Source organism: Corythoichthys intestinalis, chromosome 10 (genome assembly GCF_030265065.1).
Source record: "Corythoichthys intestinalis isolate RoL2023-P3 chromosome 10, ASM3026506v1, whole genome shotgun sequence".
NCBI classification, from domain to species: domain Eukaryota; kingdom Metazoa; phylum Chordata; class Actinopteri; order Syngnathiformes; family Syngnathidae; genus Corythoichthys; species Corythoichthys intestinalis.
Genome location: NC_080404.1, coordinates 24,605,838 through 24,631,919, shown reverse-complemented (window position 1 = coordinate 24,631,919; position 26,082 = coordinate 24,605,838). Strand labels below are relative to the sequence as shown.

Genomic DNA, 26,082 nt, shown 5'->3' with positions numbered 1-26,082 from the left:
TTAATAATAATTTGTTTACAAGTTAAATGAAAATGGTGAAATGCACAAGTTTAATCACACTGAGCGAATGCCCATTCAGGTCGCTTTCTGTTTTCTACTGAAGAAGTAAAATCCGATGCACCAAGCAACAGTGTAGCATAAGCAGGTCGACCTCGTGTAAGTTGCTGAAATAAAGCTCTAAAGCAGCTTCATAAGTTACATTGACTTACCTGTTTGTTCACTAGCAGGCCAAAGTGTTCTACAGTGTGTCTGTGGTTTAAAAGTAAAAGAACTCGTCTCCAATTGTGAACAAGCAGGCATGCTCAGTGTATCTTTTTCACCATCCACCAGCATTGAATGTAAGCACAGTAGCTATTTTTTTATTTTATTCATATGGCAGATAATACATGTTTTTAGATAGCTATTTTGAGATTTAAGGGTTATTAAGGGGTATTTAAAGGGCTAATTCCGATTTACACGGAACTTTGCGTTGAGTCGCCAGCATAGGAACGGAATTCGTACGTAACACGGTGTTGAAATTCGCCCTCCCGGCCCAGACGCACCCGGGGACAGCACCAACCAAAACAAGCGCCGCTCGGCTGAAGCTGCCCCGCGTGCGCCCGCCGGGAAGGCCGAATCTCGCGCGTCCTCTTATTTTAACCCTTTGTACTGACTCCATGTTTCAAAGCTTGAAGAACACTCACCGAAAACAGGTTGACAATTTATTCGTCGACAATGGTAAAAACAAGGCAAAAACAGACGACGGAGGGACAATTCTGGATCCAAAACAAGGCTACATGTTTCCGAGCAGAAAAAATCTGTCTTATCTCAGTGTCCAGTCTTTTTAAAGTCTTTGCTGACGCGGGGTCATGTCGAAGGCGTGTCCGAAGGTGGGTCTGGGTGTTGCTTTTGGGTCTTCCCCTTGGTGGCCGGTTTTAGGCGGCTTAGGTTCGTGCGCGGATTGGGACGCCCGCTATCAACTTTGCTGTCCGGGCTGGTTGTACTTGTTTTAGGACAAAGCGCTTTGTCCTTGGAGTTTGCTGGGAGAGCTGATTGCACGAGTTGGTGCGTCAATCTTGTGATAAGACGGCATTGTGTATCTCTTCTATTTCTTCTCATTAAACTATGGTGTGCTATTTATTTTATATTAGTAGTGTAGTCCTACCGTAAATATGAAAATGATACTATTTCCTGATTAATTATATTACGTGTGTTAGAGTAATGCAAACAGTTAGACGGTGCCAACCTGTACCATATGTATGTGTTAGACCAGCGGTGGGCAAACCGGTCCTCGAGGGCCGCAGTGGGTCCTGGTCTTTGTTCCAACTGACCCAGCACAGATAGTTTAACCAATGCGGTTTCAGCAGAAATGAGAAGCACCTGACTGCAATCGACTGATTGCACTTGTAAAACAGCAGATTGGTGAAAATGTGTCCTCTTAATGGGTTGCAACAAAAACCCGCACCCCCTTTGTGGAATTAATTGCCCACCCCTGTGTTAGACTATATATGTGTTAGACTAATGCAAACAATTATATGGTGTGTGCGATGACGATATCTTTTCCTCTTTAACGGGGGACTAACTGTAGTGTGAAAAGTTGAAAACTACAGTACTTGTCTACTGTACATATAGAAAAATAGAGCCACCTCAGAAGCCGCTGTTCCCTTCTGGTTAGCCGCTGAGATAAAAGAGGATTTAAAAGACGTGTTCCTGAATATTCCGACAGGAAGGCCATGTACTGTACATGAAAAATATGAGAACTCAAACGCGTCCCCAAGTGCCAACCATGAATCTGTTTTCCCCTGATAGGGAGAAAAATGTCTTGTAAACACTTTTCCGTGTTGCGCCGCTAGAATGTAAACTTGGCCAATATAATGCGCAATCGCGCTCCAGCAGACTGAAGCCGGGAACCGTTCCTTGACTGATGCGCTCTCGAAGAAAACATTTGAAATATATTGCTGCTTTGTGTTTAAGCCCTTGAAAACAATAGTTGAGGCCTGCTATCCAGTATGCAGTAGTGATCGGAGAAAAATAAGCGGCAACCCGGCAACTAGATGAAATGTAGTTAGGAATAATCGCGTCATTAGTATTTTGATAGTTCATGAATCGCGTCGACAAATTGTGGCGCGAAAAACTGAAAAAAATATCCTATCTTTGCACCTCTTAACTCTTTGTCATTGACAGCGATAGACTGTGGGTGTTACGCCTTTATTGCTCCCAATGGGGCTGAAATGTTGTCAATCTCTGCCAACCCTTCCCAGTTCTGTTGCCGTCAATAGCAGCCAATGAATGAAAAGCAAATGAACAATGGTATCTTAAATTTTGCTTTATTTATCAGATGTAAAAATATATTTGAAAAACAAATCCAATAGAAAGCATAAAAATACCGTAAATATTCTCTTTAATTTATTTTAATATTTTAAAATTGTATTTTAAAAATAGAGTGGAAATGTTTTATTTTTTTATTTGGACAATTTCAAATATATAATTAAAAAAACATCCGTACATCCATTTTCAACACTGTCTTTGTTATGCTCGTAGGGTGCTGTAGCCTACCCCAGCTGACTTGGGGCTAAAGGTGGGGAAAAGTACAGGCAACAACAACAAAAAAATAACATCATATTCATGTTTATGTTTTAAAATTGTTTTTAAAAAAAACTGTAAATAAAAAACAAACAAACAAACAAACAAACAGTAAATGTTATCCTATCAATTTGTATCATTATGTTTTTTCATCAAAATGTAATTAAAAGAAAAAAAGAGTTTTTAAAAACACTTTTTCACATATATTAAAAACAGGAGGAAAAAAGTATGATTACTGTTGTCCTTGATTAAGTAGATGATTATCTTTGGAATTAATCAAAACGAGATATTTTCAAACATCAGCTTTTGCTTTGGAAAGCAATCATACATTTTCCTAATGTTCAAAGTCCAACTTTTCTTAGTGCATACCTTTTAGTTCCAATGTGCATTCACAGGTAAAACCTTAAGCTTATAGTCATATTGAAGGAAATAACTAGATTTTTAAGGGAGCCAAAAAAGTCGACTCATACAGTGCCTTGCAAAAGTATTCGGCCCCCTTGAATCTTGCAACCTTTCGCCACATTTCAGGCTTCAAACATAAAGATATGAAATTTTATTTTTTTGTCAAGAATCAACAACAAGTGGGACACAATCGTGAAGTGGAACAACATTTATTGGATCATTTAAACTTTTTTAACAAATAAAAAACCGAAAAGTGGGGCGTGCAATATTATTCGGCCCCTTTACTTTCAGTGCAGCAAACTCACTCCAGAAGTTCAGTGAGGATCTCTGAATGATCCAATGTTGTCCTAAATGACCGATGATGATAAATAGAATCCACCTGTGTGTAATCAAGTCTCCGTATAAATGCACCTGCTCTGTGATAGTCTCAGGGTTCTGTTTAAAGTGCAGAGAGCATTATGAAAACCATGGAACACACCAGGCAGGTCCGAGATACTGTTGTGGAGAAGTTTAAAGCCGGATTTGGATACAAAAAGATTTCCCAAGCTTTAAACATCTCAAGGAGCACTGTGCAAGCCATCATATTGAAATGGAAGGAGCATCAGACCACTGCAAATCTACCAAGACCCGGCCGTCCTTCCAAACCTTCTTCTCATACAAGGAGAAAACTGATCAGAGATGCAGCCAAGAGGCCCATGATCACTCTGGATGAACTGCAGAGATCTACAGCTGAGGTGGGAGAGTCTGTCCATAGGACAACAATCAGTCGTACACTGCACAAATCTGGCCTTTATGGAAGGGCAAGAAGAAAGCTATTTCTCAAAGATATCCATAAAAAGTCTCGTTTAAAGTTTGCCACAAGCCACCTGGGAGACGCACCAAACATGTGGAAGAAGGTGATCTGGTCAGATGAAATCAAAATTGAACTTTTTGGCCACAATGCAAAACGATATGTTTGGCGTAAAAGCAACACAGCTCATCACCCTGAACACACCATCCCCACTGTCAAACATGGTGGTGGCAGCATCATGGTTTGGGCCTGCTTTTCTTCAGCAGGGACAGGGAAGATGGTTAAAATTGACGGGAAGATGGATGCAGCCAAATACAGGAACATTCTGGAAGAAAACCTGTTGGTATCTGCACAAGACCTGAGACTGGGACGGAGATTTATCTTCCAACAGGACAATGATCCAAAACATAAAGCCAAATCTACAATGGAATGGTTCAAAAATAAACGTATCCAGGTGTTAGAATGGCCAAGTCAAAGTCCAGACCTGAATCCAATGGAGAATCTGTGGAAAGAGCTGAAGACTGCTGTTCACAAACACTCTCCATCCAACCTCACTGAGCTCGAGCTGTTTTGCAAGGAAGAATGGGCAAGAATGTCAGTCTCTCGATGTGCAAAACTGATAGAAACATACCCCAAGCGACTTGCAGCTGTAATTGGAGCAAAAGGTGGCGCTACAAAGTATTAACGCAAGGGGGCCGAATAATATTGCACGCCCCACTTTTCAGTTTTTTATTTGTTAAAAAAGTTTATATTATCCAATAAATTTTGTTCCACTTCACGATTGTGTCCCACTTGTTGTTGATTCTTGACAAAAAATTAAAATTTGATATCTTTATATTTGAAGCCTGAAATGTGGCGAAAGGTTGCAAGGTTCAAGGGGGCCGAATACTTTTGCAAGGCACTGTATAAATTGATGAATAATTGACTATCAAATGAGCGCTAAATACTCCGAAAAAAAAATCTCTCTCTCTCCCTCTCTCTCTCTATATATAGATATATATTAGGGCTGTCAAAATTAACGCGTTAACGGGCGGTAATTAATTTTTTAAATTAATCACGTTAAAATATTCAACCCAATTAACGCATGCGCGGAACGACCCACTCAAGCATTGCCGCGAACAGACTACAATGGTGCCGTTTGAAGTATATTGAGAGCTAAGGGCAGAGACATGCAAGTGGAGTGGACGCAGGTGTTACCGGCACCCGCCAAGGGGACCGCTGTTATTTTCAATGTGACCGGCATTGTCAGATTGAGCAGTGAGGAAGAAAGTGGTCGAGCGAGAGAGTAGAGAAAGTGCGCAGTTAGCGCAGGCTCAAGTGCTGCGTCCCCCACATGCTTTAGTTTTGTTGATAAAAGTACCCACAAAAAGCCATCCAACGGCTCTCGGTGCTTATATGTACGTCGCCGTCTTCCTCAGGAGGAAATCGGACGAACTGAGCCAACCGACGAAAACGAGCCAACATGAATCGCCGGTCCTTAGCACCGCCAATTACCAAGAAGGAAGAATTGGTAACACAGGCATTTATTGGAGCCGCGCTATTTAATGGAATAAGCGGTGGCATCTCTTCCACAACTGTTATAACTATTGAGGCAAGCGACATGGGGAAGAGTATCTGGAGATTATCTTATTCTTAACACCATGTATTGTACTCAACGCAGAGAAGATATACCATTTGCAGCAACCACTGTGACTCATGGTTGCTCAAATTCCCATCATGCATTTGGGCAGTTAAGAACATTTAAGTCGCTACAGTATCATTTAGTGAAAGCACAACAAAAATAATATTCCTATCTCTCAATAATAAAATAATGTTCACAAAAAGAAAAGCGCTCAATGCAAAGAGATCTGGCATTCCCAATCAAAATAGCTATGCAAAATAATTCTCTCTATTCAAACATTAAGTTTAGCTCAACAAATACACTAGATGGCAACATTTAGTCACAATATACAAACTATCAAAATTACTATAACTTGTACTCACATTTATCTTAAGTCTTTCTATCCGTGGATCCCTTTCACAGAAAGAATGTTGATGTTAATGCCGTCTTGTGGATTTATTGTTATAATAAACAAATACAGTACTTATGTACAGTATGTTAAATGTATATATCCGTCTTATCTTTCCATTCCAACAACAATTTACAGAAGAATATGGCATATTTTAGAGATGGTTTGAATTGCAATTAATTGCGATTAATTACGATTAATTAATTTTTAAGCTGTGTTTAACTCGATTAAAAATTTTAATCGTTTGACAGCCCTAATATATATATATATATATATATATATATATATATATATATATATATATATATATATATATATATATATATATATACATATGTATATATATATATATATATATATATACATATGTATATATATATTTTCTTAATCCAACTTACTTGAAAAGCTCCTGGCGTGAAATGGCCCTGTTTGTCAGCGGGTCAATGGCGTACACCATCAGGTCCGACTTGGTGTAGTCTTCCAGCTCGAAGCCATCGCCATGACGCCTCGGCCCAATGGCCTCCACGATCACCTTGGCGCCGGGGATCTGGTCCTGGATGTGGCGCTCCAGGATACTGAAATGCCACAATAAAAGGCAATCAAGCCATTAAAAAGGTCATTAGACTCCTATTAGCTTCAGAATCAATTAACCGTTTTTGGCTGCGGCGAATTTGGCAAGGAACGTTCTGTGATTTGAGCTTTGGCAAAGGCGTTAGGTGATTATCCTTTCAAAGCAGGCGGGCGGGGATTGTGGGAAGCGCACCTCAGCTTGAAGCCTCGCCGTCTGGTTTTTGTCAAAACAGATAAACGGCGCCAACACACCAATACCCCCCCCCCCTCAAATTGGACATGCGAGTCTTGAGGCAGGAACGTGTGAGGGAACACGGTGAGCTCTCGCAAATCAACTATTAACACCGATTTGCCTTTCAAATAGCCTCATTAGGCCAAAAAGCAAGTCCCTCAAGGCGCCAAAGGATGTTTCGTGGAATCGCTATCATTAATTAATTGGACGGGGACAGAAGAGACTGGATTATACACTGAACTGGGTCATCGAGCGAGACCTTCGCTGAGCTGATAGATATTTATTTACGAGCCAAAGAGGAGGATTACCGTATTTTTCATACGAAAAGTCGCACCTGAGGAAAAAGTCACACCAGCCCAAAAATGCGCAATGAAGAGGAAAAAAAAACGCACCGGAGTATAAGTCGCATTTTTGGGGAAATTTACTTGATAAAATCCAACACACAGAACAGATATGTCATCTTGAAAAGCAATTTAAATAAAAGTACAATAGAGAAGAACATGCTGAATAAGTGTACAGTATGATAATGTTACATGATGCATGAACAACGAAATTCAAACGTGGCCGGTATGTTATTGTAACATAGCTATTAAGAGTTATTCAGATAACTATAGCATAAAGAACATGCTAACAAGTTTACCAAACCATCAGTGTCGCTCGAAAACACTAAAATAACATATGAAATTATAATAATGTGTTAATGAGTTGCTGGTGTTAGCAATTATTAGCTAATTGACAAGATAAGATTTACAATTTAATAAAAGAACTAGCTGTTTTTAATTTTTGGCTGCGGAATCCAAATTTGGTCTCAGTATCTTATTATGTTTTTTTTTTTTTTTCCTGCTAAATCTTACCTATTTCCTAGACACATAAAAAATGTATTTCTGGATAATGTTATGTCTCAGATATTAAACTATTACTGATGTTTAGCCAAATTTCCACAGCATTTTATTGTTAGAGAGCACCTCCTACATTTATGCCTGCACCTGCAGTTTGTCAGGTCATCAGGACGCCTTTGTAAGGATTCAAATTCTAAACGCGATGCTGCGCTGCGTTCGCGTTTTGGTTTGGGTTTCGGACGTATCGTAGGTTAAGGTCACTAACCTGGCATATTTATCCATCAAAACTGACAAAGAGTTGTCTAGTATGACCAACAAAAGTTGTTTCACCAAAAGTTGTTTGACCAACAAAAGTTGTTTCCCCCTTACGATTACTTTATCTTGGGATATCAAGAAAATAAAGTGGAGAGAGTGTGCAGTCATAATCCATCAAAGCATCAACGTTTCTTCAAGGCAACATGATTTGGGGTTGCTTTGATTGGCTCTCTCTTACAAGCCAACACACTTCTCGTCAAGGCTATCGTGAAAGAAAAATATCAAGGTGAAAATAAGATAAGCAAAAACAAAAAGTTTATTTGAACCTGACAATATCTACTTTGAACCTGAAAAAAAAAGCAGTTTCTTTGGGTTTTGAAATTCAACATTCAAAAAGATTCAAGAAAAAAAAAAAAAACTTTAACATTCAGTTTAAAAAGTTCCCTTTTTTTCCCAGATAACAATACTTTTGGCCTTGATTTAGCACCATAAATTACAGTCAGAATTCCACAACCAAAAATGAATTCAAAACAGCAGTCAAACCTATCTAAAAAAAAAAAAAAGATCTTCTTTAGTGTTATCCCATAAAGCAGTTGTTAGACCTGACTGCAAAAAAAATGGATACCAAATGGTGATTCTTACCTTATGAGTTGGTCCTTATTCTCTTCAACCAGAGTAGGTGGGACAGTTGAAACAATAACTTGCATGTCCAATGCATTGACCACAGACACCTGCAACAGAAAAACCCAGAAATATCAGAAAGCGCCTCCTGCTATTATCACCATCAATTGTTGTGTGCTTGTGTGTGTTGGGACAGAAAAAAAAAAGTCATGTCGTACTGGGGGCAAAGGAAACGTGCATGATGAGACACAATTCTTTAGTCGCAGTAATCTAATCATGATCACAGCATACAATGTCTCGCTGACCTTAACAAGAAAAAACAGGAGTGACAAGTATGAGTCTGTCCACTATATACAGGGGCAATACTGTTATACCCATACAGTCACTGAGATGAAAGAAAGCCACAGCGGCATTTCAGAAATGTCACTGATTTACAACTGGTAAGCAAGTTCAAATAGAGAACAATAAAGTTGGTGAAACATGCAATGGGCCTACAATTCTAGATTAGCTACAGCAAAAATGAGCGTAAGAGTCATGATCACTCTTTGTGACTGGCGTGGTAACCTCCCGACACGATACGCGATACAACACTAATGATAACAATGAGATCTCGCAATAGGGCGACATGGGCTTCGAATGGAACCGTCGCAGAAAATCTGTCAAAAACCCTCACAGACTATAAGAATATTTCAGTGTAAATACTGTAAATACAGCAACACTTTATTATTGCAAGATTATCATATACAAATGAGTGTCTTTATTAACCCTTTCAGGGACAATGATTCAAAAGTTGGCACCTCAAACACTTTATAGGACAAGTTTATGGTCATTTAAAAGAAAAAAGGTAAATAGAGTGGACCCTCATGATACAAGCACCTCATCTTACAAGTTTTTCATGTTATGAACATTGTCACGAGAGAAAATGAGTCTCAACGTACGAGCAAATTTTAATCATGCGAGCGCCGCTCTCTTGCTCTTTGGGGAGACCAGAGTTTCTCGGCGTTCCGCTAGGGAACATATGAGCATCATCTTCGTTGTCTCATTTTGTATCGAAGTGCATCTGAATTATTTGTGCTTAAAGCGAACATGAACTAAGTTCCCCAGGAATATGATGACCAAAGATAGTGGTGAGAATAGAAAAGAATGCTCAGAATTGGAACAAACTAGGGCTGCAGCTATCGAATATTTTAGTAATCGAGTAATCGACTGAAAATTCTATCGATTAATCGAGTAATCGGATAAAACATTTTTTTAGGTAAAGAGCAATTATACATATAGATGAGAAAACAATACATTTCATGTAATATTGAACCATTTTCAGTCAATCAATGTCTATTTTCGATGTACATTGTTGAAAACAATTGCATCTCAAATGTGACTAAAAAAAAGACAAATTCACTGCTTTCACTCCAAAAACTTTTAGATCTTATAAAAAAAAAAAAAAATATATATATATATATATTTCTTACCTAAAAATGTCATTATGCTTGATAACACACATGACTTAAAAGTTAGGTGTTTTTCCTACGTGTTTCAATTGAATTTCCACTTGTGTCAAGCTATAAGTTCTAGTTAAATTTTAAGTTAGTCCAAACTGTAAGTCCTGATAGGATTTTGAGTGTTTGCAGTGTTCAAAATAAATGCTGTGCTGTATTGGAGCACAATAGGCACCAGTGCTACTTGGTGTTTTATCCAGCAATGACTACTGAGCTAAAATTGACAGTTAGAATTATTATGTTTTTATTTTACACCCTAACCACTCTACAGCGTTGTTTTCACAGATTAAATAAAGCCTGTATGTAAGAGTAAGCCATGCATCGACAGTGGTCATAATGAATAGAAACCTAGCCCTCTGCAGGGATAACGTTACGTGAGCGAGTGAAAGTAACGTTAATCTTATTTATGAGTGCCGAGAAATGTACTGCTTTAAGATAGCGGCTATTTTATTAACGCCGCCGAGTCGGTCATTTCGCATCTAGTTCTACGTACATGTGATATCTATGACACGCATGAGACACTACATGCAAGGCTGCTACAACCGTAGCAACATGCGGGCGTAGTTTTTAGCAACGTCGGCGCAGTTTGTAACGGCTGTCGGCTGCAGAAAGGTATTTTTTTATTGCTTCTTCCTCTAACTACGCACGTGACGTCAGCGCGTTGTCCCGCATTAAAAGTAGTCCGGGCAAAACGTGATGCTTAGAGCTGGCAAAATTAAACGATTCCTCGAGGTGAATAAAATTACTTGGATCAATTTTTAAACTAGAGTTACTCGAGTTGCTCGAGTATTCGTTTCAGCTCTACAAAAAACTAATTAATAATAATAAAACATGAACATGAACGGCTGGATAGCTCCGTGGTAATATCGCTGACTCTGATACGGGAGGTTCAAACCCTGGTCAGGTGGTTCCTTAGGCATGGCACTTCACGCTATATGCCTATACCTCAGAATGAGCGGAACAATCAATGATAGAGTCATACCGGCTTGAACATCGCCCGGGTTAACAACGTTCGCGTCAGGTGTTGGGGGACCAGAACAACTTGATGTCAAGTGGGCTACTGAAACAAGACACAGATGGAGCAGGATGGAGAGCAGGGTGTAAATGGAGTGCAGCAACCCCTGTGAAAGAGGGTACATGAAGAGAATGTGGGAAGAATGGTCACTTCGAAATCCCACACTGACCAAGAAACAACTAGTTTCACTCTGTGTTCTAATACTGTACCTGCAAGAAGACCTTGCTATGGAGATTGATGAGGCACAATGTGTCTCATCCGAGGTACAAAGATGCTACGGCAAGGGGGAGCCAGGACGACAGGTCAAGTGGGGGGTGGTTTCGTCATCTTGGGTACCAAGCCCCAAGAGCAGCGGAACAGAATGAGAGAGTAGCTGACCTGATCATGAAGTCCTGGGGGAACTCAACTACCTCCTGCCTGGCAAGGCTAACAAACAAAGTACAATCAGAATCTCTATTGGGGGATGTAAACACAACACTGTTGAACATCCCCACCGTAAACATCACTGAGACCAATCAGCTGATATATGCAGCAGCATAAGTAATCCTAGAGTCACTTGGCTACAATATAAAGAGCGCCAGTAGCCATAAGGAGCCTCCATGGAAACGAAGGCTAGACGCAAAAATCATGGCAACACGGAGAGAAGTTAGCCTCCTAACAGAGCTGAGCAAAGGTGTGAAACATAAGCAAAAACTGAGGCACTGGAGACTGCTGCAAAGGCTCACAGCCCTAGCTAGCCGCCTAAATAAGTACACAAGAGAAGTAGAGGCCAGGAGAATAAACACTATGTTCTCCAATAATCCAGCTAAGGTCTACTCTCAGTGACAGGGTAGCAAGACCACAGCAGACCCACCAAGCCAAGATCCTGTGGGACTTCCAGATCCAGACAGACAAACTAGTGATGGCCAACCAGCCCGACGTAGTGGTGGTGGATAAATATCAGAAGACAGCAGTAGTGATACATGTAGCAATCCCGAGCGATAGCAACATTAGTAAAAAAGAACACGAAAAGCTGGAGAAACATCAAGGGTTGAAGGACGAGTTGGAGAAAATGTGGGGAGTGAAGGCAACAGTGGGGTCAGTAGTGATCGGGACAGTAGGGGCAGTAACCCCCAAGCCGGGTGCATGGCTCCAACAGATACCAGGAAGAATGTCCGACGCCTCCATTCAGAAGAGCGCAATCCTAGGGACAGCCAAGATCCTGCGCAGGACCCTCAAGCTCCCAGGCCTCTGGTAGAGGACCCGAGCTTGAAAGGAGAGACCATACCGCCCGGGTGGGGGAGACGACGATTTTTTTTCCCCCCAAATATTTTAATAGTATCTAAGTTGTTGCAAACCATCGATGACGATAGTCATCCAATTTTTTTAAACGTACGTTTGTTTATTCGCCCTCCCAGTCAAAATGGATTGGACATCTAGTGGCAGCAATGGCAGCCACCGAATTAACATAGAAACTCTAGTGGAACATTATGGTCGAGTGGAACATTTTTTCCTTCGCGTCTGTAATTCCCGCAATGGATTGGGCATCCAGCGCCATCAGTGGCATCTAATGTGTTTACAATGAAGAGACAAAATGAGACCTCAGATTTTCATGATAAAAGTCATTCTAAGGACACATTAAGGACACATTTGGCATTTGAAGGTAATCTTGACCTCTAAAAGCCATCACTCACCACTACGTCAGCGCTGCTGCTCAGACCTTCCCCGTAGTTGTCGGTGGCAATAACCTCGAAGCTGAAGTAGGACCGGCGCATGTTTCGGAACATGATGGCCGACTTGATGACGCCGGTGTACGTTTCGATGACGAAGCTGTCCTGACCCTCCGCTGTGGGTGGGATGATGAGGCGGTAGGCCATGGCGCTGAAATTGCCAGTGTCCCGATCGGTAGCCTGAATTAAAAGAAAAAAAAAAAAAAAAAAAAGCTGGGATGCTAAGAACTGATAATTAAAAACTACTAAATATGTAGTGTTTTTTTTTTTTTTATTGAATGTTTACTCAGGCAATAGGCTGTGTTTATTTGCAAGACGGCAGCTTATCAGATAAGAGTAAAGTGGTTGAACACGTTTATTTCGAATACTTAATACATAGGTACCGATAATCGGTGACAATAATGAAAAAAAAAAGTGTGTCAGCGGTGTCAGCAAGCGATATTTGATGAACAAATGTTGGAATTAGAATTTCGGCCAGTGGGTGAAACAAACGGAAGGCGAAGATTATGTGTTCGGTTTGTATTCAAGATAACCGAAGAAGGAATAAAGGAATTATTACCAAACTCAACTTGTTATAGATATTCAATTGGTAAACAAATGATTATTTAATTAAAGCAGATAGAATAATGCATTTCTAGTTATATTTATGTTTAATTGTACTACATATTTGATTTAAATGTAATTTTGTACAGTTTTAATGTCATTTTATGTAATTTAATATTTGTGTGTGTGTACAAAAATGTTATTTTTAATAAGCCTTTATTTTACAAATTTAATCAAGATTTTACAAATCACAACATTTTAATTAATTAACATTTGTCAAAATATGAATTCACAATTTCACTTTTAATTACTGTTGTTATTATAAGGTATTTATTGAAAATGTTTATTATTTCATTCATTTTTAAACTATTCAATTATTTATTAGACTAGTATTTGACAAAATTTTAAATGTAGTTTTATATTTTTGGCTTAATTTTTAATGATGATTTCGATTGAATTTGAAAAGTATATGTAAGTTTGGAAATTGTATGGAAACCAAGTTTGCATTAAAAATGCCCTTAATGTCTTCATGGATAGTAATACACCTTTAATTGTCTGAACCCCAAAGTTTGATAATGAGGCAAAAAGTTGATTTCACCAAATGCATTCATCCTCAAGAAAAATGTATTGAATTTCAAAAGGCCGGAGAGCCTCTCCAAAACGGATTGCGCTCGATGTGTGAGCTCGTGCTAACTCAATGAGCCGAAGAATTACGGGGCAGCGGCCCGATTATTAATTCCTCTGTCCTACCTCAATGTTTTAATCGAGGAGCGGGCTCCGTATAAAAACAAGAACAGTTAACAAACTGAAGTATGGAACATTTAGAAGAAAATGAACCTAGCCTTCTAGTCATGGAGGAGATTATTGCTTTTTCTCCCCCCACGTAGGTGTCCAGGCGATACATTAAGTGGCTGACGGAAGCCGCGGGCTCTTGTGTTATCTTCACATGGTTGCTGCAGATTCCACAGGGACTTGTAATAGATTACTAGGAAGCCTATGTTTCCCCCTATGATCAAACATTTTTTCCCTTTAACTCTTAAAAGGACAAGTGACTATTGCTGATCATTTAAAAAAAAACTTCAGCGCCATTTTGACAAAGAGTAGACATCCAATACAGAGTTGTCCGATCATGACTTTTTAACACTGGAAGTCCCGGGGTTTTCTTGGCTATAAAGAAATACCAGTAAGGTGTCAAATGACCCCAATACCAAACTGACTACTTGGCTATGTCAAACAATAGACCACTCAAACAAGTACTCAAACAGCCTAGGTGTGAAGAGGGGGTTTCACTCTGGATCGCTGCAATTTGCATCTTGAATATTTGCAAATCCAGACTTGTTAACTACTGGGTTAGTGTAAAAATGATGAGAGGGCCATGTGGCATGCAACTATGACTAGCATCTAGAACTGTAGCTAAACCAGACGGTCTACATTTGAGAACATTGATTGTTAGAACATCTGGGACAAATCCCGTCAAGCACCTTTACCCTTTCTTGACAAGTCCAACATTCAGTTGTCAAGGTTCACAGTTTTTTATGTTGAAGCACACAATGACCAAAGAACTTTCCACAGCAGCTCAAACAGCTGTTTTATCACAGCAAACACAAGCTTCGGCATACTGTAGGCAAACTGCAGTTTTTGGAATATGTAAGAAAATATCGATGTGAGTCCACTGTCCAACAAAGCCAAGGTATCCCTGCACTGCAAACACTCAAGATTCTAACTGAAGCAATCCAACCCTGTGGTTTTGTGAGTGTGAATGGGAATGACCAATGAGGACCTCAGTGCTCAAAAAAGATATGCTGATTAGGGTCAGACGACCCTTCTCTGGTTACAAAAGTGATTTGTATCAATTGATCCACCCTTGGTAGTTCTAGTGTCCCGATATCCCGATATTGTCCCGCTCTAAAAATTAGATACCGATATCAAACCGGTTCTAGTGTTAACAAATATCCCGATATTGCCCCCTCTAAAAATCCGATACCGATATCAAACCGATACCAATTCATGCACTCGTGGACTTAACATATTTTGGCTAATTATATTGTGATGCACCACTGGATGCTTTGATAATGATGACGCTCACATAACAAATCCCAAACATCTTAGTTTTGAGACACCTAGTGGTCAATAAGCATAACTGCTGTGCTAAGCTTTGTACAAAGGCAGAAGGCTTTTACATTAGTGTTGCGAACTTGGCGACTTTCTCGCAGAATCTGGTGAATTTCCAAAGCCTCTTGGTGACTTTTTTTTTTTTTTTTGTCAAAAGTGATTGGCGACAAATCTAGCGACAAGTTACCATAATTTTCCCCCTACTGTGCTGTATTGTATTTATGTTCCATTTAGTTTGGTGATTTAAAAAAAGAAAGCTATCGTTACAGTTCATTTGTAGTAAAAATATTTAGGGTGTTTTTTTCTTTTTACTCACTTTTTGCTTCTCCCATGACATTATTCCTCTCTTCTACAGCATCCATCAAAATTAAATGCCAAATTCCAAGTATGCAAATTAGGTGCTGACATTATCTAGCGACCTCTAGGACAGCCAATAGGTAATTTCCTTACTGGGGAGTTTGCAACACTGTTCTTCTTTCCTTTGAAAACAACATAATGGCCCAAAACCGATAATGAAAAACCGATGTCAATATTATCAGATATCATTTTTTAAATCCTGTTATCGGCCGATACCCGATACTATCATATGCATAAGGATAACATCACAAAAAAAAAAAAAAAAAAGGCAGGATTTAAAACATCTTGAAAAGAGACTTCCAAATTATAACTAGCTTACACTCTATGAAGCTAGTCCATCTACTAAATGTGATTGAAAGTGAAAGTAGAGAAAAACCTCCGCAGCGAAAATTCAGAGTGGCGACCGAGATACAACACAGGCATCAATTCTGGGCCCGTGTCGCAAGTGACATTGATAAATAGCAGCAATCTCGTCCCCGCGCTATTGATGAAAGAGGGGAAGCAGCCAGGGGACTGCACGGAAGGCCACCGACATTCCAGATAATAACGTATGAGCAAAGGACGCCAATCGACACCGTTGAGGGAAAAATTTGACTCACGACTTCAACCGTGAAAGGATAAAAGCCAAGAAATGCTAAATGCGACATGTTTACGGCGACACATAAGCTACACTGATGCTGTTAGATTTAAGTTTAATTTGTTGTGTAATCCACCCATAACCCAAATGAATTAGTTCATTATTTATTACAAACCAGTACTCAAAATATAAATAGAATCATAAAAACCTTAGGTGAACATATCTAGTCACGCCAAATCCAACCTCTGAAATGATCACAACAATTACCCGGATGTTTAGGATTTAAGAAGGCATTAAGACCAAAACCGAAACAAGTTAAAAGACCAGTTCTGAAACTGATGGTTTTGGGAAGACTTTCTTACCACTATCTTGAGAACTGAGCTGAAGATCTTGGTGTCCTCGGTCACGCCGCCGATGTACAGCTTCCTAGTGAAGACGGGATGGTGGTCGTTCTCATCTTGCACCTCTAGGAACACTTTGGCCGTGTTAGCTGCAACAAGACAACGGATGATTTAGTGTTGTAAGATACATTCATCTGTTTTCTGGCAAAAACGTAAGCAAAAGTGAGGAGGAAATATTGTGTGGCTAAACAGAAAGTACCACCCGGCAATGCTGCAACATGCGTTTGTGAAGCAGCTACTTAGTTTCTCCAATGGGAAGGTCATTGCTCCTCTCACTGACCCACAGTAACGATGATATTTTACCACTTATAACACTGAAACGAAGGAAACACATCAACAATCTTCTAAAATTTTAACTGTAGGCTTCCGCAAATCCAAGATGACAAAATGTCACTTCTGAGTTTATTTTTTTGGGTCAGTTCTCTATCCAGTTTGCACAATTCTCCCGATTGGCCTTCTGACATTATCACATGACACATCAGTTTCCCGCTCTGTTGCCGATGAAGCCATCGAGCGCCGCAGCCGTCACCGGCGGCTGAATAAACACGACTCGAAAACTAATCAGAACCGCCGTTGATCGAACGTTACATCATTTAAACCGAAAATGATGGTGTCACTATCATCTGGTCACGGTCGTCACTCGGTATCTGGACCACAACTTTAAATGAAAGGCTTAATTATTTTTGGCGTTGTACGTATAGCGGGCCTCTCATTACGGACAAGACTAGAAAAGGTTTGTTTCATGAACTTTTTTGCATTTAGTTTTACTGTGGCGGAGTAATTTAACGACTACAAAATTGTGGAATATTCTAAAAAAAAAAGACATATTTAAGTTGTGCCAAGAGTGACAGAAGTGTTTAATTTTTTCATTTTATCAGAATAGTAAAATTGGGTTTTTAATTTAGAAAAATTGCAAAGCGTGATCAGGACGTCAGAAGACTCAATTTTGTCATAAGTTAGGACAGAAAGAGGGAAGTGCTAAGTATATGTTGTATGGATAAGTTAGAATATGGTTTGAGGAAAAAAAGCCATTACAGTATTTTACCAAAAATAATGTCAGACTACATCCAAAAATTCCTGCATTTAAAAAGTTGCAAGTAACTGACTTAAGACGTGTAAGCAGGAAAACAGTTTATTAATAATATGCAAGTATGAATAAATTCATTTGGACTAGTATCAGAAGAAACCCAGATCCTTAAGAGCCAATAGTTGAGCAACAATAATGTTCTAGACACCTACATTACCCATCGGCTCACATTGATTGTTTGATCAGAAGAATAAATAAATACATAAACAAGTGTAGATAGCAAAGCTACCTGTATTAGATAGCATGAATATAAATTCATGTCACTATTCTTCATTTTTTTCCTTTTTCTGTAAACCCCAAATCCCTTTTCTGTCAGCTGCCTCTTATAATAAACAATACAATATAAGCAACCACAATGGCAGTAGAACACGCTCCCATGGGGCACATTAAAACAGGTAATAATAATAATGATGAGAAAGATTTTTTTAGAGTCAAAATAGAGTCGCCGTCTATCATTATCAATGGCAGCCAATGATTTAAACATTTTCCGATCTTTTTTTTTTTTTTGCATATGGATTGCCAATATTCAGCTTTATGTCATAAACTCCATTCTTATATCATTATAAAGATTGTTGGGCGGCAGCAAAAAAGAGATGCGTCTTGCTTGGGGATGTCTTTTTAACACAGCAGCGCCAAAAGCTCGTTTGGCTTCATCCGACAGTGTTAGAGTCAATAATTAAGCCGACTTGGCTTTGATCAATGACGATATTACGCCTGGATCTCCTTTTGCCCCCCGATAAGCGCACGGGGAAGTCAACAATTGGAATTCACCCGGCAAACAGCGGGGACGTCGCGTCTCGCTGAACTAATCAAAATGATGATGAAATATTGTCTGAGGCGAGCGGGCGTGGAGCTCCAATCAATCTCTGGGAAGATGGCGCTCACTAAATTTTCCTTAAAACATGCAAAAGATGGAAGGCATTATTTGAAGGTCAGATAAAATCAAGCATTGGGAATACTGTCATACTTTGACTGACTTTAGTTAGTCACGTGACCAAGAACAATTAAAACTGAAAAACAAAAACTCAATCGAATACACAAATTAATACATTTGAATAAAGAACAAATGAATTGAATACTTAAACCTATCTTAAACTCAGACCTGTCCACAGCATTTGACACCATTAACACTGACATACTCATCAATAAACTGCAGCATTATGGGTTTAGAGGCCTAGCACTAGACTGGTTCCGTAGTTATCTGTCTGGACGACATCAGTATGTCAAAATTAATAATTCCTAATCATCATACAAACTCATCAAACATGGAGTACCCCAGGGATCCATCTTAGGGCCGCTCCTCTTCAACCTGTACATGATTGATTCTGTTAATTCCTCATCCGTTTGTAATAATGTAATAAAATATCTCTAAATATTGATAAAACAAATTACATTGTGTTTCGCTCCCATAAAAAACAAGCTGCTAAACAAATCTGCCTAAACAAAAAACGGAGAAAACATTGAAAGAGTCGACTCTACAAAATTCCTGGGGGTCCATATTGATGAATACCTTAATTTTAGAAAAACATATTGATGATCTTACAAATAAACTGTCAAAATATGCTGCTCTTTTCTTTAACCTGAGACATTATCTCCCACTCTCTGCACTTCTCATTTTGTATAAATCTTTATTTGAACCACAATTACAATACTGTAATATCATATGGTGCAACACATATCCAACTTATTTAAAAAAGCTTGAAATACTACAGAAAAAAGTTATACGTGCCCTAATATGGTCTGAGTTTAATGCTCCAACTAAAATAATTTTTCACCGCCAAAACCTTCTGAGGCTTAAAGATTACAACTATTACCAAAATGCTTGTGCAATGTATCAGATCATCTATAGACTAAACCACAAATTAGGTGACCTCTAGAGGTGGGAATCTTTGGGCACCTAACGATTCGATTACGGTTATGATTCAGAGGCTCCGATTCGATTATAAATCGGTATAAATATAGATTCAAGTCAAGATTTTGCCGATTTAGGTGTATTTTAGATAAAATGTTATCTAGGTTCGCAACAACAAAGCCTTCTAGAGAAGTCTACTGCTTTAAGATGGCGGCTGTTTACAACCTGGCAACTACTAAACGGCAAGTCTGTCATTTCGCATCTACTTCTCTTTATATATTTTTACGCCGGCGTCGTCTGTCATTTTCCATCTAGTTCTAATGTATGTGATATATATATATATATATAGCTGTATGTGTCCGTATGTTTGTAGCAACTAGCAACTGGGCATTGTTTGAAGCAGCTGTCGGCCGCAGTCAGGTATTATTGTTTTTTATCTAGCGGCATGAGTTGTACATGATATTTACTCTCAGTCCGTTCCTCATTGCGTCCCGAAGACCGTGCTGACAGTGTTTTAGTTCTGCTTTACCTGGTATAATTCAATAATCGGAATTTGGATGTTTGTGAATCGTTCTCGAATTTTCCACGGCCTAATCGCGAATAATCTAAGAATCGGAAATTTCGCACGCCTCTAGTGACCTCATCCCAATCCGTACTCCTCAACACACATATACTACCAGAAGAAAACATCAAATCACAGGGAAAAAAACGAAGGCTAAAGTGTACAAGCTTTGGCATTGTGTGCAAAGGACCACAGATCTGGAATGAACTGGATGAAACACTAAAAATGTCACATTCCATCTCCATCTTTAAAAAAAACTCATCTCCGAGCAATGTATACAGTATATAATATGCTGACTCTTTGAATAACACAACTGGTGTCTCATATCAAATCCAATGTAACCAGAATTTTGAAATTATCCACAGTTAATTGTATGCGTGTGTGCGAATGTGTGTTGTCCAACTGGGCCCCTGCTAAAAGCTTTTTATAGCTTCTTTGGAGTGTCCTATTAGCATATGTTCATGTACTGTATTTTGATATGTGAATAAACTGAAATTGAACTGAGATTGAATGTGATCCTAAGAAAACATCCTATGAAATAAACATTTAAACAGTAAAAATGACATTCACAATTAAAATGATCAAATCAGTCCAAATGGCTTGAACATGCTTAACAAAAAAAACAAAAACAAAAACATGTTAAATTGCATTGTAATTTCCCTAAAAGTGCAGAAAACCTCTCGACATCTCCTGTTAAGGTTGGGGGGGGGGGGGGGGGGGCGTCAAATCACATCAGTCTCCTTCTGGCATGCAAAAGTGTTAAGTCATGTTGCATCTGCCCGCCGAGGGATTTGGACACACACCGACTGCACATCACATTGCGGCTGCGAAAGCTGCGAGACAGAGTGAGGACCCTCGGGGATGTGTATGAGTTCCGCTCACTTTCTCTATTCTTCTATGGAGCATACACTATTTTTTAATCCCAGTGAATTCAACGCCATTGACAATGATACACGTCAAATCCATTTGGACTGGATGATAATTGCGAGGTAGCCAGGAAGCACTCACTTTTTTTTTATGCTAAGATAAGTGTTAATGCGACTTGTAAAGTAGTTGTTTGTTTAGTCGACTCAGCTGTGTGTAAATTAAGTGTACAATCATGTTTTCAGTCCTCCCAGTCCAGTGGCGTCTACCCGCACCAAAAGCAGGTAACTCGGTAGGATGGTTGCACAACTCAAATTTTTGTTTAATCAAGATTTTCAAGTTTAAAAACATGTCAAATGTACATACCGTAGTAAAATTATGATTCATTAACTGTTTTGATAGTTAGCATGTTAGAATGTTTTTTTTTAGCAAAATAATACAACAAATGTCTCATTTTCATGTATATAAAGATCATAAGTTTGTTTTCATGAACCTATTTGCTCTCACTGACGACCATATATTGGAGGGCTTAAAAAAAAAATCAGTTACAAAAATCTTAATTATTTCTTTTTAATGGAAATAAAAATACAAATGAATTCAATTAAAAAAAAAAAAAGGTGGCCAACCATTCACTAATGATCAAAACAGCAATTCAATGAGGGAGCCCTATACATTTTACTGCAGTTTAAAAATTGAAACTGCCAATGTACATTTTTACAAACATAATAACATTCAATAAAAACCCCATCTGATAGTCACATGTCAGAAAACATCTCTATCCTCTGATGCATTCAATGTTCTCAACGTAAATGTTTGGCTAGCAAAGATGAAAGACCAGACAGTGGATCAATAAATCCACTTATTGTTTAGTTCATCGCATTTTCCAAGCAGTATTCATCAATTTTTCACTGAATATTGATCCACTGTGTATCAAATCCAAAACTCTCACGACTTAATCAGCGTGTCTTGTTTTTGATATGTTCAAGTTGACGTAGTTTTCGCTTCCACTTTCTGGCAAATTGAGCACACCAAACAGAATCCTCATCACAAGCAACTTTCAGACAGACTTTCTTCGGTTCTCACTGAAAAATCCACTCAAGTCCATCAAAAGAAGAAAGACGTGTCTGATCAAGATTGTTTTATGTTAGCCTTTGATGCCGCTATATGTTCAATGCATTTTGACTTCCAGTCAAAACGAATTGGACGTTTAGCGCTGTCAATGGCAGCCAGTGAATTAACGTAGACACTATATGAGTGGGAAATTTTGGTGTAGAGCAGCGTTTCTTATCGTGGGTTCGATTAAACCACAGCGGTTTGGTAAGTATGTCTATTGCAGGGGTTTCAAACTCAGTTTGGTTCGCTGGCCACATTAGATCTCATGTGAGCCAGATTAGTTCATTTTTGGCCAAATAAGTTAACTCATTGGCTGCCATTGATGTCCATTGTCAATGGCACTGAAAGATGAGCATCCACAGCCAATTCAGTTTAAGTGAATTGGACAGCTATCATTGTCAATGAAAGGCACTGCGTTCATTTTAGAATACTCACGGGTCAATTCCTGTAAACTTTGGGATCATTTCCAATTGATTGAAAAACTCTGAAGGGTTCGTGTATGCACATGTGTAATGCGTGGGGTTAGGTACCTTTAGTAAGGTTAAGAACCACCGGTCTAGAGGAAAATGTACACTGCTGCCCAAAAGTATTGGCACCCCTGCAATTCTGTCAGATAATGCTCAATTTCTCCCAGAAAATGATTGCTATTACAAATGCTTTGGTAGTAATATCTTCATTTATTAAGCTTGCAATGAAAAAACACAAAAAAGAATGATTTTCTTTTTTTTTTTTTTTTTTTAAATCATAATTATTTACACAAAACTACAAAATTGGGCCGGACAAAAGTTTTGGAACCCTCAGCCTAATACTTGGTAGCACAACCTTTAGACAAAATAACTGCGAATAACCGCCTCCGGTATCCATCAATGAGTTTCTTACAATGCTCAGCTGGAATCTTAGACCATTCTTCTTTGGCCAACTGCTCCAGGTCTCAGATTTGAAGGGTGCCTTCTCCAAACTGCCATTTTCAAATCTCTCCACAGATGTTCTATGGGATTCAGGTCTGGACTCATTGCTGGCTACTTTAAAAGTTTCCAGTGCTTTCTCTCAAACCATTTTTTAGTGCTTTTTGAAGTATGTTTTGGTTCATTGTCCTGCTGGAAGACCCATGACCTCTGAGGGAGACCCAGCGTTCTCACACTGGGCCCTATGTTATGCTGCAAAATTTGTTGGTAGTCTTCAGACTTCATAATGCCATGCACACGGTCAAGCAGTCCAGTGCCAGAGGTAGCAAAGCAACCCCAAAACATCAAACCTCCGCTATGTATGACTGTGGGGACCGTGTTCTTTTTCTTTGAAGGCCTCGGTTTTTTTTCTCTGTAAACTCTATTTTGATGCCTTTTCCCAAAAGGCTCTACTTTTGTCTCATCAGACCAGCGAACATTCTTCCAAAACGTTTTTGGCTTTCTCAGGTAAGTTTGGCAAACTCCATCCTGTTTTTTTTTTTTTTTTGGTCTCTAGGTCAAAAGTGGGGTCTTTCTGGGTATCCTACCATAGAATCCCTTTTGATTCAGACCCCGACGGATAGTACGGGTTGACCCTCGGATTGCAGGACAGCTTGAACTTGTTTGGATGTTAGTTGAAGTTCTTTACTACCATCCGCACAATCTTTTGTTGAAATCTCTCGTCAATTTTTCTTTTCCGTGCACATATAGGGAGGTTAGCCACAGTGCCATGGGCTTTACACTTATTGATGACACTGCGCATGGTAGACACAGGAACATTCAAGTCTTAGGAAATGGACTTGCAGGCTTGAGATTGCCCTGCTTCCTCACAATTTTGCTTCTCAAGTACTCAGACAGTTCTTTGGTCTTCTTTCTTTTCTCCATGCTCAATGTGGTACACTCAAGGACACAGGACAGAGGTTGAGTCAACTTTAATCCATTTTAACTGGCTGCAAGTGTGATTTAGTTATTGCCACAACCTGTTATGTATCACAGGTAAGTAACAGGTGCTGTTAATTACACAAATTAGAGAAGCATTATTTGATTTTTAAAAGGGTGCCATATTTTTGTCCGGCCCATTTTTGGAGTTTTGAGTAAAACGATAATGATTTAATTTTTTTCCCCCATTCTCTTTTGTGTTTTTTCTTTGCAAGCAAAATAAATGAAGATATTACTACCAAAGCATTTGTAATTGCAATCATTTTATCTGACAGAATTGCAGGGGTGCCAATACTTTCGACCAGCATTGTATTCTTGGTGTCTGTAATTCCCGACATTAGCTTTAGCGAGGCTACGCAACATTAAGTAGGTCATCGATTATTCACCAAGAAACTCGCTGATGAATTCCGTTTGAATTCATACGTACGACGGTCCAAAGGTTTCCGTGTTCTTCAGAAGTTCTGATGACAGCAAAATTTACTTTGACAGTTGACAGAGAGGAAATAAGCAAGCCTATCCGTGATTTAAATGCCGAGCGAACCCGTTGTCAAATTAGCCAATATGTATGCGTAGTGGGTGAAGAAATGCAGCAGACTGACAAGTGATCATAAAAGCTGGCTTTTTCAAAAAGAGCCGCCGTCCGATAGGTGATGTGTCTGCCTAAACTGCTTAGTTTGAAGAGGCTGAAAAACGAACAGGTAATCATGCCACATAGCAGATATGTCGGGAAATACCGAATAAGCATTTGTGGAAACGCTGACAGTTTTGATCAATTTTGGCAAGATGTCACGGAAAAAGATTGCATCCCTGTGGAGTGTTTGAACAGTCACACGTGGCATGATTGGCAAGAGTGACAACATACAAATTCAAGATTTAAATAGATAGTAGTTCTGATAAAGTACTCTCCCCCCTGCCCCCCAAACTGAGCATAAAAATAGTGGCTAGGAGAGTTTTCAGCAAATAAGGGAGGATAAATAATTTACCTTGAAAAAAGTTTCACTATAGAACATGAATGAAAATTATATATATATTAGGGCTGTCAAACGATTAAAATTTTTAATCGAGTTAATTACAGCTTAAAAATTAATTAATCGTAATTAATCGCAATTAATCGCAATTCAAACCATCTATAAATTATGCCACATTTTTCTGTAAATTATATCTATATATTCTGTAAAATAAATTGTTGGAATGGAGAGATAAGACACAAGATGGATATACAGTATACATTCAACATACGGTACATAAGGACTCTAGTGGGCATTTCACTGTACTGTCATTTAAATCTGTCTATGCTGTCCTCACTCCGGAGCGTCTACTTTTTCCAAGCTAGTGAACGACGCCTTAATAATCAGACTTCTTCCTTTTTCATCTGATTTATTAATAAAATGGCCTCAAACTATTGTCCTCTTTAGACCGTCGTAAAACTACAAAAAAAAAGTACACAAGCATTGCATTAGCAACAACGTTAGCTTAGCACGCTATACAGGTTCACTAAAAATAAACAAAAAGCGTCTCATACAAAAAATATAACATTTCGCTTACTAACATAATATGTACATTCTTTACAACAACCATACTTACTGACAAATCTTGTCCAAGGATCATATAAGCACAACATTACAACGTAGGCGTCAGCCCGAGACGTCGTGCAGCCATATTGAACTGGTAAGAAAACAATAAACCATGTCGCAAAGCGACCACAAGAGTTCGCTGTTAGACAGCAAAAAAAGCCTTGCTGTAAAACTTACCAAAAGGCAGAATACTCTCTGAGCGGGACATGTGCGTTAATTGCGTTAAATATTTTAACGTGATTAATTTAAAAAATTAATTACCGCCCGTTAACGCGATAATTTTGACAGCCCTAATTTATATATGTAAGTTGTAAATAGGGCTGTCAAATGATTAAAATTTTTAATCAAGTTAATTACAGCTTAAAAATTAATTAATCGTAATTAATCGCAATTCAAACCATCTATATAATATGCCATATTTTTCTGTAAATTATTGTTGTAATGGAAGGATAAGACACAAGATGGATATATATATATATATTCAACAATCGGTACATAAGGACTGTATTTGTTTATTATAACAATAAATCAACAAGATGGCATTAACATTATTAACATTCTGTTAAAGCGATCCATGGATAGAAAGACTTGTAGTTCTTAAAGAAAAATGTCTGTACAAGTTATAGAAATGTTATATTAAAAGTAAAACCCCTCTTA

General features: G+C 38.8%; 1 protein-coding gene across 9 annotated transcripts in view; it reads right to left on the bottom strand.

Annotated features, from left to right (window-relative positions):
• LOC130923355 (protocadherin-15) overlaps window positions 1-26,082 on the bottom strand; it is a 490,939-nt gene that overhangs the window by 35,279 nt on the left and 429,578 nt on the right. For all 9 annotated transcript variants that reach the window (XM_057849017.1, XM_057849014.1, XM_057849016.1 and 6 more), the window contains 4 exons: window positions 16,452-16,579; window positions 12,465-12,680; window positions 8,302-8,390; window positions 6,162-6,338 (listed from right to left, as the gene is read on the bottom strand). In XM_057849017.1, the coding sequence (XP_057705000.1) occupies window positions 6,162-6,338; window positions 8,302-8,390; window positions 12,465-12,680; window positions 16,452-16,579 (610 nt within the window). The remainder of the gene's footprint in view (window positions 1-6,161; window positions 6,339-8,301; window positions 8,391-12,464; window positions 12,681-16,451; window positions 16,580-26,082) is intronic.